Source organism: Pan paniscus, chromosome 2, assembly GCF_029289425.2.
Source record: "Pan paniscus chromosome 2, NHGRI_mPanPan1-v2.0_pri, whole genome shotgun sequence".
NCBI classification, from domain to species: Eukaryota; Metazoa; Chordata; class Mammalia; order Primates; family Hominidae; genus Pan; species Pan paniscus.
Genome location: NC_085926.1, coordinates 62,259,840 through 62,277,508, shown reverse-complemented (window position 1 = coordinate 62,277,508; position 17,669 = coordinate 62,259,840). Strand labels below are relative to the sequence as shown.

The 17,669-nt window shown below is 36.5% G+C and overlaps 2 protein-coding genes across 5 annotated transcripts in view; one reads left to right on the top strand and one right to left on the bottom strand.

Annotated features, from left to right (window-relative positions):
• FEZF2 (FEZ family zinc finger 2) overlaps positions 1 to 17,669 on the top strand; it is a 112,678-nt gene that overhangs the window by 40,086 nt on the left and 54,923 nt on the right. Inside the window, exons 6-7 of one of the 2 annotated variants that reach the window (XM_063602789.1) lie at positions 15,762 to 15,852; positions 16,468 to 16,554. The exons of the other annotated variant lie outside the window; for it this stretch is intronic. The gene's annotated coding sequence lies outside the window, so the exon portion shown is untranslated. The remainder of the gene's footprint in view (positions 1 to 15,761; positions 15,853 to 16,467; positions 16,555 to 17,669) is intronic. 2 annotated transcript variants of the gene reach the window in all.
• Positions 3 to 14,719, bottom strand: CEP15 (centrosomal protein 15). 3 transcript variants are annotated; one of them, XM_003811609.4, is made up of 6 exons: positions 14,611 to 14,719; positions 13,835 to 13,946; positions 13,138 to 13,202; positions 11,609 to 11,732; positions 2,253 to 2,327; positions 3 to 393 (listed from the first exon to the last, which is right to left on the bottom strand). In XM_003811609.4, exons 3-6 carry the CDS (start codon positions 13,188 to 13,190, stop codon positions 259 to 261), a joined length of 387 nt encoding a protein of 128 aa, XP_003811657.1. In that variant the 5' UTR covers positions 13,191 to 13,202; positions 13,835 to 13,946; positions 14,611 to 14,719; the 3' UTR covers positions 3 to 258. The 3 variants fall into 3 exon arrangements, with proteins under 3 accessions (XP_003811657.1, XP_003811658.1, XP_063458864.1); XM_003811610.5 differs by having other exon boundaries at positions 14,434 to 14,643; XM_063602794.1 differs by having other exon boundaries at positions 14,498 to 14,623.

Sequence of the window (17,669 nt, the reverse complement as noted above, 5' to 3'; positions counted from 1 at the left end):
AATTTAATTAATAAAGAGTCCACCTTTTAATATTCGTGTTTAACACATCTATGGGTTTGGTAGAAAGCAAATTCATGACCTTGAAATAGTAGTAGGTGATAACATGTGACTTGCCAGTAAATTCTCATATCTTCACTGTCACTTAGGAGATAATCAAGAATATGAACATATTTAATTCCTAAAGTTCCTGCAATAACCTACATACACCTTAACATTCAGCTTTATTAAACAGGCTTTTTGAAATAGCATGTGAAGAAGTTATCCCTGTGCCTCATTTTGAATGGTATTTTCTGCTTCATTTTGATTTTCAACAGCAAAAGGATATGGTGCTCTTCCTAAAAGAAACTGTTCCCATTTGGGAATATATTCTTCTACTGATGCCCAGTAACGAGTCTGGAAAAAAAAATCCAAAAGTAAAAAAGCATATCAAGCAATTGAACTTGGCTCTTCATAATAGTCTAAATGTTTATTCACTTAAGAGTGTGTGTGCGTGTATACACACACACACACACACACACACATATATGTAGAATGCATTTCCTCTACAGAATATTTTATGTTAATTTTAGAAAAAAATCTGGCTACTTACTAGTGTTAATTTTCAAATTTCTCAGTAAAACCAGAGCCTGGCAGAATTACAGGTTTTAGAATTTTATTGTGATTTTACACGCCCTCTTGTGGCCAACTTCATGATTATTGCTAATAGTATCATTTATGGTGATATAATCATTAAATGTTTTTGTTTAATATTCCAAATCCCATACCAAATGATTACCCCATACTGAAATTATTACAATGAAATTATCAAACATAAATCATGCTTCAGGATTAACATCAAAAGATTTGACCTGGGATGAGATCAGGAACTGAAATACAACTAGTGCGTTATAGTACAGGAATTAGATATATTGGACCCTTAATTGTGTAGGAAATATATATCCACTATAATTTTTCACCATTTTTATGATGACAAAATGTCAATATAATTTAACCATTTTTAATACAAATAGCTTGGAAGTTGAGATGCTGTATTATTGGTCTGACTGTAGAAGTCTATAGGCTTTAGAAGCTCATGAAACATTGCTGTGTTGTGTCTAGCTTTGGTTTCTTGGGTGACTGCCCTAGGGAGGTCAAAGAGAACTAAACTGCCCAAAGCCCTGTGTCACAGGAGGGCAACTGATATTAGATCATCACTATCAATCTCATTTTTGGAAATTCAGCCAATGAGATAGCACTAGAAACACAAAAATATTCACTCCAAGCATTAAATACAGCAGTTCTGAAAGTTGAAAATGGTGAGGGATTCTATATGTCTATATATCCATGCATGTGGTCTGAGAAACAGCCTGACATACATAAAGTAAAGGTCATCCTGCTGTGAAAGACTAGTTAAGAAAAATACCATCTGAGGCCCGTGGTTGGGAGTTTCCCTGACATTCACAGCTGGAGTAACTCCCATTGTGTGGGTCCTGTATATGCCAGAGTAAGGTATAGGAGAATCAAACAAAGAAAAAGCATGTCCAAGACACAACTTTGTACCAGAGTTTTTTGTATCCTTGATCACTGCCTTGTTTTATTACCCTAGATGACACAGAAAATTGAGGGTAAAATTCTCAGCCTCTAATTTTGAGTCTATTTATCCCCAGTTGGGGAGAAAGCAAAACTGTATTTGAGAAAGGTCATTAAAAATACAAAATGAAACTATTCTATATGTAGTAAATTCCCATTCATCACAAACATATTCATATACCAAATATAGTTTATTTTTGCTAACCATCTTCCCAATCTCTTCTTGAACTGAACAAAATAAAACAGACAAAAGCCATACTATATTGTATGATAATATGCATTTAATTAGCTATGGTTAAATTTTTGGTGAAGGGACTAAACTGCTACTTCTAACATCAGCAAGCAGCAAAAGCATTTGAGTTAGGCGTGTTGTCATCTCATGATTTAGTGCATATTGTCTGTTACGGTTTAACAGGATAGTTGTTTCTAAGTGACAAGGTGAAAAGATCCCTATCTTTATAAAATTTCCAACTGCTAAACTTTTTAAAATCAAGATACTTCTCAGTTACCTACTATGTATAAAGCACAGTACTGTGGACATAAAAAGCTCAAACAGGCATATCTTCTTTAATTTACTGAATAAATATATCTGGAAAATACACATAACCATTGTTTAACTTGTAGTGCACTACTGATAGATAGATAGGGTCTCTCTTTTTACATTTGTTCCTTAAGATGCTCACCTCAAGAGAAACCACCTCAGGCCGTGGAAGTGGGTGAATCCTGGTCTGTAGTGACTTTTCTGCTTCTTCTATATCCTGTAACAGATATCGGCTTTTTATATTAAAGTGGATTTACATAAAACAAATGGCACCTGTACTAGCAATATCTGTATCTCAAATCTCTCACCTCAACTCTTCTCTGGATATAGTCTGAATGGATGGAGGCACACTACTGTAGGAAAACTGATCATTGTTCAATTACTCCATTTCAGATAAAGAATACAGCATTTCTTATTTTGATAGAGGTGGGGGAGGTGGTACTTCTAAGTTCTGCCTTTTCACTTTTGAATAGCTAGTAAATGTCAGTAATTCATGCACCAAGAGTGACTTATAATACTGCTCAGTGCATTAATTTAGCTCTTACATCACTAAAAAACAGCCAGAAAGATAAAATAATAAAATATTCAGATACAAAAATAGTCAGATACTCAGACCCACCCTGTGCTAATCTTAAAAGTGAAGAGTTCTAGTCTCTCCAGATGATGCAAATAGTGTATCAATGGCACACATTTCATTTGTTCAATGTTCAATTTAAAAATTTATATATATGCAAATATTACATATATTTAATGGAAGCTCAGTAAGATACCTCAGTACTTAGTGACAAGAACCTTTTCATTATACTGTCTAGATTTTTTTAGTACTAGCTTTCTAAGCTAATTTCAATAGCAAGTTTTATTGCTAGCTAGTATGTCATTCAGCTGAAAGTATTCAAAGCACCATGCTTTAATGTGTAGTTTTACTTGTACATATGTGTATTTTCTCTTATAGCTGTAAAAACACCAAGGTAACTAAACTTCATTCATACCCTGGTAAAGATTCTTATCTTGATATATACATGAAGTAAATGCCCAGAAATGCAGGACTCCGCAAATTTTTAGTGAAACATTTGAACATTGTCTAATAAATGCTCCCAAAATCAGCACCCATGTTGTCTTGTTCCCACTTATGTCTGTCAAGTTCACAGTGGCCTTGGTCACAGGCCATATAAATTTTGTCTCTCTTTTGAGCTTAGTGAGTTGATAGAAAAGAGAAAGTTCTCTGATTCCTGTACAAGCATTGGAGCAATCTAAGTAGAGGGCTGTTGGACAGACGGAGAGAGATGGAAAAGGGCGTGGGAGTGGGGTGTGAAGAAGCCAATGCTGAACAGGAGAAAAGAGATAGCAGATGGTAGCGGCGGGAGCAAGGAATGGGTGTGAAATGTAAAAGGGAAAAACAGGAAATTCCCTAAAGGGACTCCCCAAAGTTGCACAACCATTAATGCACCTGCTGTCTAGAGGAAGGTGATTTGAAGGAAAAAAGCCATGAATTTAGGGAAAAAAGCTGATTTTTAGCATGTCTATCCCATACCGGAAGTTAATAGCTAAGATGCCTGCTAAAGAGCTTTTGATGCTGACGCTATGACAGATACAGAAGCCTAATAACATTTGTGCGATTACACTGAGATTTTACAAGGTCCTGGAAAAAATGTTTTTTACCTTTATAAATCAAATAAACACAAATAAAATAATCACAAGTCCAATTATGGTCATTATTCTAAGAAGTTATAAGATTATTGTTAGTGGCAGATCTTGGTGCCACTTAGCATTGTAGACAATATTATAAACATTTTTCTTGAAGACCAGAAAATAAGGATACTTATTATCTCTCTTACAGGAGAGCAGATTTGTAAATGGAAAAGCAGATACAAATAGGAGACATGTGGCCTGGTAAAGCAGGCCTATGGTTAGACACTTGACTGTTACCTCTGCAGCATTCTGACTATAAATGATCAGCCCTCTGAAAAACTTCTTCCTTAGCTTAAGAGATATTTGCTTTCTTAGATGACATGCTCACTTCTGATTACTACCTTTCTTCCTCTTTAGCTCGCTAATTTTTCTCTCCTTGTTCCTAAGTGTGAGCTTTCTTAAGATCTGTGGCAACTGTCCTCTTATTTTTACCTTATCTCTCTCAAGATTGTGGTCTATCTAGCTTTAATAACTTTTACTGTAGAGGCATGGCTAACCTTTCTTCCTAGCCCTTACTTCTCAACCAAATGAAACTAAGCTCATCTTATTCCTACTGGATATAATGAATGAACAATAGTGGGAATTCTCTTCCCTCAGATACCTATGCTCTATACTCTATCTTTAACTCTTCTTATACCTGCCATTTAAATTTTCAAAGGTTTATAAATTGTTCTTTCAGGATATCTCTCCTAGCCTTTCCATTTCATTCCCAATGCTATGGCCTTATTATTACACTTATTCATTCAACAAATACTTGAGGAGTACTTACTCTATGATGCATGCCTAGAGTATGTCTTGTTTTACCTAAGAGGGGATCAATTCATTTTTCTAAAGAACTACTTTGAATATGTCTTTCCCTAGTCTTAAAAAATCATCAGTACCCACTACATAGAGGATGAAGTGTGAATTCCTTAGCCTGACTGAAAAAAAAAACAAAACAAAAAACTTTGCAATTTGATCCTAGCCTTCTGTAGCCAGTTATACCCTAATACTTCCATATAAGAACCTTTCCTTTGATTATATACTACCAGAAGGTAAGGACTGTGTCCCATACAACCTTTATGCATCTGAGTATCTAACAAAGTGCAGGGCATGTACTAGGCATTAAATATTCATTAAATGCATAAATAAGATGTCAAAGTTTCCTGATTATAAACCAAAACTTTTTTTAAAAAAAGGTATCCAAGGCAGGCAGAGGCAAAGGAAAAAGGGGGGCGAAAAGGGAGGCAATGCTTACTTGACTATACTTTGTTTCTTTGTCTTATAGACTTGCCACTAGAACATTTAAAATTTTATATAGTTATAGGACAAATAAAAAAGCAATTCCCCCCAAAATGGAAACCAAATGTGACAAATCTAACTATTATGTAGTTGGTGGTATAACCACACAGAGAAGAGCTACATCAAGTATTCTTAGAACACAGTATTGACTGGACACCCCTAGTGGGGGTACACCCTGGGGACAAAAAGAAATTGTAAAAATTATCTTACTGAAAACCATTCTCAGTAATCATATTATTGGTGATAGCTATGCCTGTATCATAGAATAATTCTTTGGAAACAGATTTTTGGTGTTAGAAAAAGAAGGTTAGATGCATAAGATCAGCGATTTTAATTTAAATCTGCAATCGTGCAATTGAATTGGAGATACTGTTATCAGCTCTTGATGTATTTTATCTTAACAACAACAACAAAACAAGTTGCAATAAATATTCCTAGTGCCCAGATTGAGAGATCTAAATATATTTCCTGCCAAAAGGAACCAGGGCTTCTTGGAGCAATGGCCAATTCCAGGTCTGGGCAGCAAAGGCACACAATGAGCCTGGAATAACTTATCACATCATAAAGAAAAGAAACTATCAAAGACTGTTAGGATCATGTCAAAGACATTCAAGAGTTAACTTGAAGAGGCTTCCCCATAGTAAAAATGGGACACATCAGGCATAAATAAGAACAAAAATTGCAAGGGATTGAAACATTGCAAATCCCAGATAAATTAAAAACAAAATACCACCTCATTCATCACCATTAGAGGATGCCAGAGAACCAAACTATGATTTTGAAAGCTATAGAGAAAGTGTTCAACAGTCATCATACCTTTTCCTACATGAACTATATGTACTTCAGTGTAATCAAGTAAGTGATGAGGGGAAGATTCTCTTCATGTAAGTTACAAGCTATTGAAAGAGAAGGAATAAAAGAATTTGAATATCCTTTTTGCAACTTCTAATGAATATATCTAGGCAATGATCATCAATGACTGCCAACGTTCCAAAATGAGAGACAGCCAGGAATTATGGAAATGTTCTTCCCCCAAACAATGAACCTGAATCTGATCCAGCCTCTAGAACTTCACTGCTCATATGATAGCCATTAGCCTCATGTGGCTACTGAGCACTTAAAATGTGGCAAGTCCAAACTAAGATGTACTGTAAGTGCAAAACATACACTGAATTCAGAAGGCTTAGTAAGAAAAAGAATATGGGATATTTAATTACGAATTTTTGATAGAAACATTTGAAATAATATTTTGTAGATGCCTCATTAAAATGTTATTAATTTCATCTGTTTCTTTTGACTTTGTTAAAAGTGGTTACTAGAAAATTTTAATTACATATGTGCTCACATTATATTTCTGTTGGACAGCACAGCTCTAGATCAATTTATAGGAATTACGGAGAATACAGGAACATGCAAAATGATACGTCAGAGATGTAATTAGCAATATCCAAACTGGGAAACGCATAGGACAAATGACCTAATTCCTTTACACATAAATTAAAAGTGGATAAAAAGGTCAGGGGATACTTTTAGAGACTTATCAATCAAGTACAATGTTAGATTTTATTTGGAGTCTAATCCAAACAAATGTAAACATGCCTACAGATTTATCAGAGAAATGTGAACTCTGACTGAATACTTGAGGAATTAGTGGTAATTTCTTATTGATAATAGTATTGTGATTTTGCTTAAAATAGTAAAATAGTCCTTATCATTTAGTGATATACACAGAAAAAATACATATATTCAGAAATAGCTATAGAAACAATATGATTTCTGGAGAATACCTTCAAAATAATCTGAGTGGTTGGGGAAGGGGATGAGCTATATAGATGAAGCAAGATTGGCCATGTTTCGATAATTATTGAATCTGGGTAATAAGCACATGCAAGTACATTCTTCCATTCCCTCTTCTATATAGGCTTGAAACTCTTCATAACAGTTAAAAAACAAGTTCCCAGTGTGGATGATGGTATAAATGTTACTCTATGGCAGAATTGAGAAGGCTATATTTAAATGAGTTGATTCATGATTAGGAAAGGTGAAATATGAGCACAGAAAGTCACATGCTGAGATCTCTTTCTCTCCCCATCCCTATACATGCCACTTCCTCCAAAACCTGAAATCTAATACCTCACTATAAATATATACAGTGAATCCAGCTATGGCCAGGCTGGTTTTAATCTTTTAATCTGCTGGAGGGCCAATTTCTGGGATAGAAAAAATAAGATACTAAAGCATGAGATACAGGGTCATTGGTACAATGTAAGCATTTATTAAACATATTCTTCAAGGAACCGGAGGTGAGAAATGTAAGAAGGAAAAAGGAGAGATAGGGTCCTGTAAGTCACCGACCATCTTGGATGGCAGTTTGTTGAAGTCTCTGTTTAACTGCCAACTGCCCCATAAAGGCTTCCAGGGCATTCTTCAGTGGAAGGATTCTCTCACCGGCTGCAGCACTTTCTCATTCTTTCTCACCCTGGAGTGTTTGTCCAGCTTACTCATGAGCTTATTCTTGAGGTGATGTCTACTTACAGAATTGCCTTTTTTTTTTTTTTTGAGGCGAAGTCTCACTCTGTCCCCAGGCTGGAGTGCAGTGGCACAATCTCGCTCACTGCAACCCCCTGCTTCCCCGGTTCAAGCAATTTTCCTGCCTCAGCTTCCAGAGTAGCTGGGACTATAGGCGCGCACCACCACACCCTGCTAATTTTTGTATTTAGTAGAGACGGGGTTTCACCATGTTGGCCAGGATGGTCTTGATCTCTTGATCCGCCCGCCTTGGCCTCCCAAAGTGCTGGGATTACAGGCGTGAGCCACCGCACCTGGCCCTACTTACACAATTGCCTTTCTAGATAAAACTAAATTTTATGGTAGGTACGTGGGGAGAGATGTCAGCTTACAGTGTGGCAGTATTTATAAAAAACACAATTTTCTCTTTCTCTTTCAAATCTATACCAATTCTGTTATGTTCTTAAAAGGCAGATAAATTCCATTTTACTAATACTAACAGGGAAAAATCACCCACCCTGTGTTTTCAAAGTTCACTATCTTTTATGATAGTTACTGACTGAAGCCTATTCTTCACTACCTACATTCATATCTATTCATTTACTAATATGTTCAAATATTTGATGGAATTGGTCTCTTCCTCACTGCTCCTTTTTAAAATACATTCTTTGATATTTTATATTCCTGCTACTTTCCAAAGGAATTTACAGAAATTTTATTGAGTTCAAGGCAAATTCTGTTGGAACTTATTTAAATCTAAAAATAATTTTGTGATAGCTGTTTTTTTATTTTATGTTAGTTTTTACAAAGACTCAATTCAGAGGGTATGTGTAACAGCTGACTTTAAAAAAACAACAGTCTTCCTAGTCAGGATTAAGGCATATGTTTCCTTGTAAGTTTTCTTTTAAATCTTCCATTTCAGTGTAATAATTGTCTTCACACCAATCATGCAAACCCCTTGCTAAGATCATTCCCAAGTATTAGAATTTTATTGCTAATGTGAACTTGATTTCTTATATTTTCCAGTTGTATACATAGAATTACTATTGATTTTTGTATCTTTTATCCATCAGTTTTACTTAACTCATATTATACTACTTTTAGAACAAATTTGGCTTTTTAAAGTATATAACCATATCATTCCAAAATGCTAGTGTTATACTTTCCTTTTCAAAAGTGAAAGCTCATTCCTTTTTAATGTTTCTTATATTGGTCAGAAGATCTAAATAAGGTCAAATAATGGATGTTAATAGAGGTCATCCATATTTTGTACTCTTATTACAGAAATGCTTTCAAGTTTTATTGGAACCATTTTTAAAGTGTAGGCTGTACTTCTGAAGTACCTATCCTAGATGTAACTTAACTTGTCCTGAACAAGTTTATCAGGAGTAATTGCCCTATGGTTTCCTCATCTTTAAATTAAGGAATTAGCCCAGATCAGTGGTTTTCACAATTGCTTAAAGCCACAGCTGGGCAGTCAAGGAAAGACTGAACAGTGAGGCTTTGACCCAAAGCAGGTCCACCTCTATCTATTTTAACATGAAAAAAGTTTTAATGCTAAAAAAAGTTAAATACCTTTAGATGAGAATCAAATCTAATATACATATTTTTAAAGTGTCTACCAACTCAAAATTCTGCAATCAAGTCTTATTTATTTATTTTTCCCCAGACACAGAGTCTCACTCTGTCACTCAGGCTGCAAGTTCACTGACTGCAGTGCATGATCATAGCTCACTGTAACCCTGAACTCCTGGGCTCAAGGGAACTTCCTGCCACAGCCTCCCAAGCAGCTGGGACTAAAGGCATACACCACCACGTCCAGCTAGTTTTTTAACTTTTTTTTTAGAGATAGGGTCTTGCTGTGTTGCTCAGGCTGGTCCTGAACTCCTGGGCTCAAGTGATCCTCCAGCCTTGGCCTCCCCACGTGTAATCCAAAGATTATAGACATGAGCCACTGTGCCCGGCTAAGTCTCATTTATTTTACTTTCATAATGACTTCTATGGTAGAGCCACTAAAATTCTTTCCAAAGTTTAAAAACATATGAGGAAAGTAGGATTTTAAAAATTGCATATGCAATGACTCAAAGAATGCAAAAAAAGAGAAGAGGCAGCATCTCTAGCAGCAAGCACTGTGTTTGTGATATAATAGATGCTCAATAAATGTTTATTGAAGTACTGAAAGAAAATATACAAAAATGTATTAATTTTAGATCAATAGGATGATATGGAAGGTATGCTATTTCGTCTTCTTTACCCTTTAAACATTTTTTTTTACAGTAGGAATATATTACTTTGATAATCAGGGGAAAAATCATACCAAATTGAAGTTTCTCATAACTATGAAACCAGGTTCATTATGTTCCTTATATATGTATGACTATGATTTCTTAGCTACCCTTCTGAACACTATTCTCTCCATTTTTGAAATCATCTTGCATCTAAATAGCAAATGAATCTTTCTTAAATACCCACTCATTTATTTCTTATATAAGTCTATATTTTCCTTTTGCTTAGTCATTTTCAGTACTGAATTATGTCTATATATCAAGTCTCAACTTCTTTGGTCCCATAACACATATCCAACCTTGCTTCCTGTGAATTTCTAAGCTAGTTAGTCATGCTCCCAGGATCATTAACAAGGTCAGTCTTCTGGTCTTGGCTCTTTTGTAAGAATCCAACAGTATGCCTTGCCTTCTGCCTATTGAAAAACAGGCTAGGCTTAGCTTCTTCTCTGAGAACTTTTTGAATATTCTAGCTCTCAAAGATGTTTTAACTCTTATTTCTGTAGTCCTGACTCCATTCCATGTAATTTAATGTTTGATCACACAAAGTTTCTGGGTTCTTGATATCAAGAGCTCTGATTTATACTTATTTTGTTGTCCCTACTTTCTGCCCAGAACTAGCTCAATAGTAAAGACCCTCTAAGCATTCATCAAATACTTGCTCATTAAAAGGAAAATGCTTGAAAACCAAATATCATATCACGTGCTGCAGGTAGGTAGCAATTAAGCCTTCTAATTTAGTTTTTCTAACTTTTCAGAGCAAATTCCAGATTATCCTATATATTTCCATTTAAAAATAAATATTGCTAACACCATTGGGCAAGTAAGACATATGGCAATATAGAATGCTTTGGTAGCACTATGGCTGTGACTTAAATTACTGTGGATCAAACTGCCAGAAGCTGAGAAGATAACTGAATTTTCCTCTTCCTTTATCCTCTAGTGAGGACAGAAGATAACTATATCATGCCTATCGATGAAAATATTTAACAATAAAAAACTGAAAACACTGCTTTATAACTTAAATAATATAGTCTTACTACCAAATGTTTTAGTCATAGGATCTCTTGGAAGCTTGAATGGAAGCAAACTTTAGGGTTTTAATTATGGATGAAGCCATACAATTCTGGAAGCAAAGTATAACAAGCAGCCAAAAATGTTACACATATGATTCTACTCCAAATGGGCACATTGGCCAAATGGTGAGGCCCCGCACAATCATACACTTTGACCACTCCTCCATATCCATCAAGAGGGAGCTGGGAAATCTGTTATCATAGATATGAATTCTGTGTGTTTGCCTAGTCAGGCAAAATCAAATTGTTCTTGTTTTTATGATGTTTGATAGTTGTGAGTTGGCTCTCAATATCTTATAGGTACTTTATGGCCTTTCAGGGTTTCCTTTCAAATAAAAGAAGATGAAAGATGGAAAGGTACATCTTCTGTTTCTTACTTCTTGCAAAAGGGTGACCTTACAATTCCTTCTGTAGTCATTGATTTTCTAGTTGATTGCAAACATTTAGCTTAAGCAAAGTTCAATTTTTTTAATTTAAAAAAATGAGGATGAGGATACATATGCTACTTATCTGACTGACATGGGCTTTTAAAAAAGATGTGCTTTAGTAATTCTACTTATTACTGAGAACCAATAAGTTATATAAATCAATTTTATGAAACTTACCTAAAAGATTTTTGAGAAGGTGGGATAAATCTCTATATTCAAGTCATGGAAACTTACCTTTAAAAGACTAAGGTTCCTTTTAAAAGCAGTCTCAACAGTTTGGAGTTGAGATGCCTTTTCTGTGTGTTGATCACCCAATTTATTCTCCATTTGTTGAAGTAACATTAATCTTTGTGATACTCTAGAAAAAAAATGAAGATTATATAGAGTTAAAAAAGTAAAAGCAAACATTTTACTGCTTGACCAATATAAAAAATTCATTTCTTAACTGCACCTCACTTCAACTCTAACCTATTCTGAAAGTCAATTACTATGTTGACTAATAAGACAGTGAAAAATATGAGGTAGTTCAATAAGTCTTAAGTCAATCTGGTTAAAATTATTTTTATTTTCATTAACATATTCTTTATATATGCCATAAGTACATGCTTCTGTTTTTTTAGCCTCTCTGGTCTTTTGAAATTATTTTAGAATGTTGAAGATATGTTTTAATTTTTGGTGAAAATGCAAACTGTAATACATATCCCTTTGTACACATAGTTATATATACCTCCCGACACACATACATTGATATAACTTGCTATATGAAACCTTCTGCTTAACACTTCAGTACCCCTGAATCTCATGTTACACATTTAGAATTGTGCTAAACTTCCATATGTTTGAAGAAGCAATAAAAATATTTTTTCCCTCTTTTTCCAAGAGAAAGATGATGGTTTGATATATGAGTGAGAGGCTGTGTGTATGTATGCATACTCACAACAAGGTAAAACAGTAATTGAAGAAAGATGTAAAAAATTACAAGTAAACATCTTCAAACTACTTCGTTACATATAATATACTTTAAAAGTTTCTTGCTGGTCAAATGCTTATTTTATATGTTTTTGTTCTTTTTAGGACAATATGTAAGATGATTAAAAGATACATACGTTGGTATACGTAACAGTCAAACTGTTTCCCAAATAGTTGTGGAGGTTCTCAAGAAACACTGTGTTTCATCAGGCTGTCTTAAAGGTGGAATTAAAATCTCAGGTCTATGAACAGTCAATTTTTTGGTAAGGAAAGTATCTTAGGAGCCAAGGAAAGAACGTCTGGTAATTAATTAAAGAAAAGGAAAACCTGAAAGCCCACAAACGGAGGAGGAAAAGAGTGAATAATACAAAACAAAGAGCAGGACTGGCTACACAATTTGCAGGGTCCAGTCCAAAATGATGCAAGACAATGGCATGAGAGCATTAAACCAAATGCAGGACCTGTGACTGTATATAAGTCACATACCCATGAAGCCAGCCCTGGGTAAGAGGTTTAGAGAAGCCCATTAAATGCCAATGTGGAGCCTAGAAAGGGTGGGAGGAGGGGCAAATTTATCTATATATTACTTACAAAGAGTAAAAATACATAGAACATACCTTTTAATGTTGCTTATTCATAAGAAACAATGAAATTCCCTAACACTAAAACCTCTTAAGTGTCAGAAAATTAAAATGACATGCTTGCAAATTTTTAAGTCATCCTGTGTATACAATATTTCACTAACAAAGCCAGTCCAATTTCTATATCTGAATCATCCCTTTAAAAAAACTTACATTTCTTCATGTCTTTTAGAAAGGCGAATTTCTTGAGCAAACAAGGAAGTCATCTTTAATCAAAGCTGTCATAAAGAATAAAAACATTTAAAGTTACTTCTACCACATGTCCTCAGCTTTGCAACATTTGATTATTTTAGTACCTTAATCCATTGGTTCTCTCAGAAGAGAAAAGAAAACTTAAGATGTAATAATGTATAAAATGAAAGGATGCAATTAAACACATTTTTATTCAGCATGCCAGATACATCTAAGAATACTATGAATTAGGTAAACCCAACATATTTCATATTGTCTTCTCTTTTCTTTCTAGATTCTAACCTTAATCAGAATTAAAAACAAACAAGCAGCTGGTACTAAGACTACTAAACGTTTTATTGAATCAACAGAAAAAAAATCTGCTCTGTAAAATTCAACACAGGAACACCATCCCTTATGCATGTGCAAACACACATAGACAGAAAGGCAGGCAAACAAGTATGAGAACCAACTGGAAATTCAAGGTCTTTCCTTTATTGGAAGAGTGCCCAGTTCTACCATCTCTCTTCTAAATAGGAAAGTACTTTTCATGCGTAACTGCGAGGAAAAGCACAATTAGATAGATACCTTCCCCTTCCCCTGGCTGCTAAGCACTCTCATTTGTGGAGTGCAGGAAAGCCCATTTTCGTGGCACACTTCACACCACGAGCAAGCTCACCTTGGCTAAAGACACTGGACCGACACAGACAGAGGTCTAGTGAAATGCTCTGAAGGCCTCCAAAACTGCAGGCAACTCATCTGGTTGGGCTTAAAAGGTTAAAGTGCTTGCCCTAAGGGAGAAAAAGAGGAATAAAATTCCTTCCTGAAATGAAGCTTTCCTAAATTTTATGAAATTAAACATCTATGCACTCTATAAAGATTGTCTAAAGATTGACACACCGCCTGAGTGTCCAGCCCTGCTAGAAAGCCCACGCTTATTGAGTGTAGGGCGCAGAACCCGGCCAAGGAAAACGGAAACACCGCCCTGCCCTCATTAGGTTTCCTCCTCTGGGCGTGGCTGCCTTTCCTTCAGCACCGCGGACAGCAATCGCTCACAGGCCCGCCCTCCGGGGTCTAATTACAGATATTTTCCGCTAACATCATCCGCAGGCCAAGCCTTGCCGCCTTCCTCTCGGTTTCCTTTTGCAACGAGGCCAATTAATGCAGCGCCAAGGGAATCCCGGAAAGTCGGTTCATGGTAACTTTTCTGTGAGGCCCACTATCAGCACTTTAGACGAAACCAAATCAAATTCTCCCCTTAGAATCGAAGATCCGCACCTTCTCAGAGTCATCTGCCCTCCGGCCGCCCCAACTCCCGCTTATACCCAAAGGACTCATGAACCTTCCTCATCAGCCTGGCTCTTTACGTTAACAACATCCTCCCCAGCTGTCCTGCAGGGCCCTGCGCGGCCGTCAGGCAGTCAGGGCACCCACCCACTGTCCGACTCCACTCACCGAGCCCGCCTCTGAGCCCTTCCGGGAAGGCACAAGCTACTGCGCCGACGCCGGGGCCTCAGCGCAGGCCAGGGCGTGGTCACGTTACCATATTTGCGCACGCGCGGCGCGCGGTGACGTCACCGCATCTTTATAAAGGGCCGCCTTGGGGCGCGAAAGGTTCGTGAGGTGTAGTCGCGGCAACTAGGAGGTGGGCGTGTGGTACGCGGCGCGCGGGAGGGTGGCTTGAAAGAGTCTTTATGAACCCTAGGGAAAGGCCGTCTGGTAGTAACTCCATTTCAAGACCTTTTAAAGTGAGACCTGCATATGTTGAAAGAGTTTCAGAGAGTGAAGCTGGGTTCTTAGAAGCTGGAATGTCCCAGCAGAATGTAGAAATGCGAAAAATTCGGCACAGTATTCTAAAGTGAGTGGAGTTTACAGTCGGTTTATTCAACGAATGCCTGTGGAGCAGTTTCGAGGTGCTTCGTCCTGGGCGTCTTATACTGAGCAGAGCAGCAAGAGCCCCTGCCTGCTCATAGTTCGTAGACCCTGTGTTGACAGTAGTATTGCTGGATCATGCCTTGAGGGGTTTCTGAGTGTCAGTCGACATATTTACGTTGGTTATCTCATTGAGTCCCCGCAACGCCCTGTGAAATGGGCACATTAGCTTCATTTGACAGCCAAGGAGACAAGCTTGGTTGTTAATTTAGCACTTTGTAATATCTCGTTTCTGTAAAGTGCATTTCTTAATTTTCGTTCCTTGAAATAAGTATATGGTAGTATCAGTCCTCTAATATACAGAGGAAGAAACAGGTTCAAGAGAGGTAAAGTTGTTTTCTTTATAAATTATACTCTGCTGGTAAAAGACAAAGAGCTAGGACTCCAAAATCCAAGGTGTTTTTTAAATTTTCTCCTCGCAGAATATTTACATAAAACGTAGCTCTTGCGTCAGGACTTCTGCACTTAATGTTTCCTTTGCTTGGAAAGCCCCTTCTGACATTTATAGATTTGATTCCTTGTATCTTTCAATCTGTCACCTCACAGGACCATTCCTTCAATCTCCAATAGAAGAATATCCCCACCTCCTGGCTCCCTATCCTCCACCTGCTTTATTTTTTTCCATAACACAGTAACATTACATATATTGTGTAATCACTCATTTATTTGTTTAGCAGGTGCACCCACCACTAGAATTTGAACATCCTAAGAACAGGTATTTTTGTCTCTGCTGATGTATCCTCAGCAACCGGAACTGCCTGACATGTAAGTGCTCAGTAAATATATTTGAATGAACGAATGAAGTAATTCCTCCCGTTAACATTCATCATAATTTCAGAGTACTCTAACTTCACTTGATAGGAACTTTGATTTTGCTGTTCCTTACCCTTACCACTTAGGAAAGATGAAAAGTAGACCCTTGAGTGGTCCTCTGTTCTAGGAATGAAATAGAGCTTTTGCATGGTTATAAGGAATTCTTGTTTATTTTTTATGTACATTTACAAATAAGGATTTTTCTTAAGTTGGTAATGGGTTGCATGAAAATAATAACTGTAGGCTCATTACAGCATTTGTATGTTGCTTGACAAACTGCTGACCTCCCTGCTTTGCGTAAGTTTGCATAGTAACACAGTTGGGACAAATCCGGCTCTTTCAACTTTGAGCCCAACTTTTGTAGGTCACCATCCGCCTTAGCTGTGAACTAAGGAATACCTTGGGAGTTTTCTTGCAGTTTTTAAGAACAGCAATCAGGAATATATCACAGACACTTGGGGGTTATCTAGATAGACTTTGATAATTTATTTTATAGCATCCAATAAAGGTGGTTACTTTCTACTTAAAGGTCTGTGATAGCTGCCCTTCTCATTATATTGCCCACAGCTGATCCTTTCTGTGAGACACCAGGCTGTTGAGGAAGAATCTATGGCAACATTGTATCTATTAATATACAGCTTCTGTATTTATCAGGTAAGTTTGGATACTTTCTGGAGTGAGGCATTCACAGCCATGAAAATTATTGCAACCTACTAAGTAACAACTGACCCATAATGAGATAATCTGCAAAGGTGGTGTGAAATTAATGTTTCCTAACCCCTGGACTGGTTCTATGCACCAGCATGCGATAATTATCTCCTCAGCCTCATATAATGTTCTATAATTGCCCCCAGCTTCATTATTTAGAAAACATTGTATCATTTAGTCATACATTCTATAAACATGTATGTATTAAACATCTGTAAGATGTAATCTGCCCTTAAGAGCCTAGAATCTGGCTGAGCTTTTAAAGTATACACAAAAAGCTGGAGGATGATGGCTGACAACATAAAAAATGGTTTTTATTGAATGTTTATTCTGTACCAGACACTTTCCATGAATCACCTTATCCTCATAAAAACCCTATGAGCAAGTGTGCCGAAGTCTTAGTATCCTCATTTTTATAGCTGAGAAAATTGAGACTTAGAGAAATTATTTACTTAAGATCACACTGCTAGTAAATGAACTTCAAAGTGTTTGATGTTAGTATTCTAAATAATTCTGTATGTTATCTTGAGGTTATAGAATTAAAAAGTATGCCGATTATGAGGATGATAGAGAAGACAGGAGAGAGCACTATGAGCTGGAATAGTATAGACAGCATTTTGAAAGACTCAGGTGGACCTTGAAAAATGGGCTGATTTGGAAGTCATTTTGTGATTGGGTGTATCAGGTGGCAGGAGAGTGTGGTGTGGAGTGTTCTAAATGAGGGAAGCAGCTTGCATAGAAATGTGTGCATGTGCGTACATCTGGTGTGAGGCCTAATGGAAAGGAAGCATTGGGAAGAATGTTTTCTCCTCATTTTCCTTAATTTTGAAGATTTCATTTCTGATGCCATATAATTTGAAAACGGAGGTTTGATAGTAATAAAGAGATGAAATTATTGGAGGAGGTAAGACTGGTGAGTAGAAAATAGAAATGAAGACAGAAAAGGAAGGCTGGAGGATGGAAAAGAAAGGACAAGCTTTAAAGAGTAAGAAATAAAAAAATTGCAGAATCCTTGACTATTTCAAATACTCCAAGTTATTAACAGTAAATTCTGTTATAGT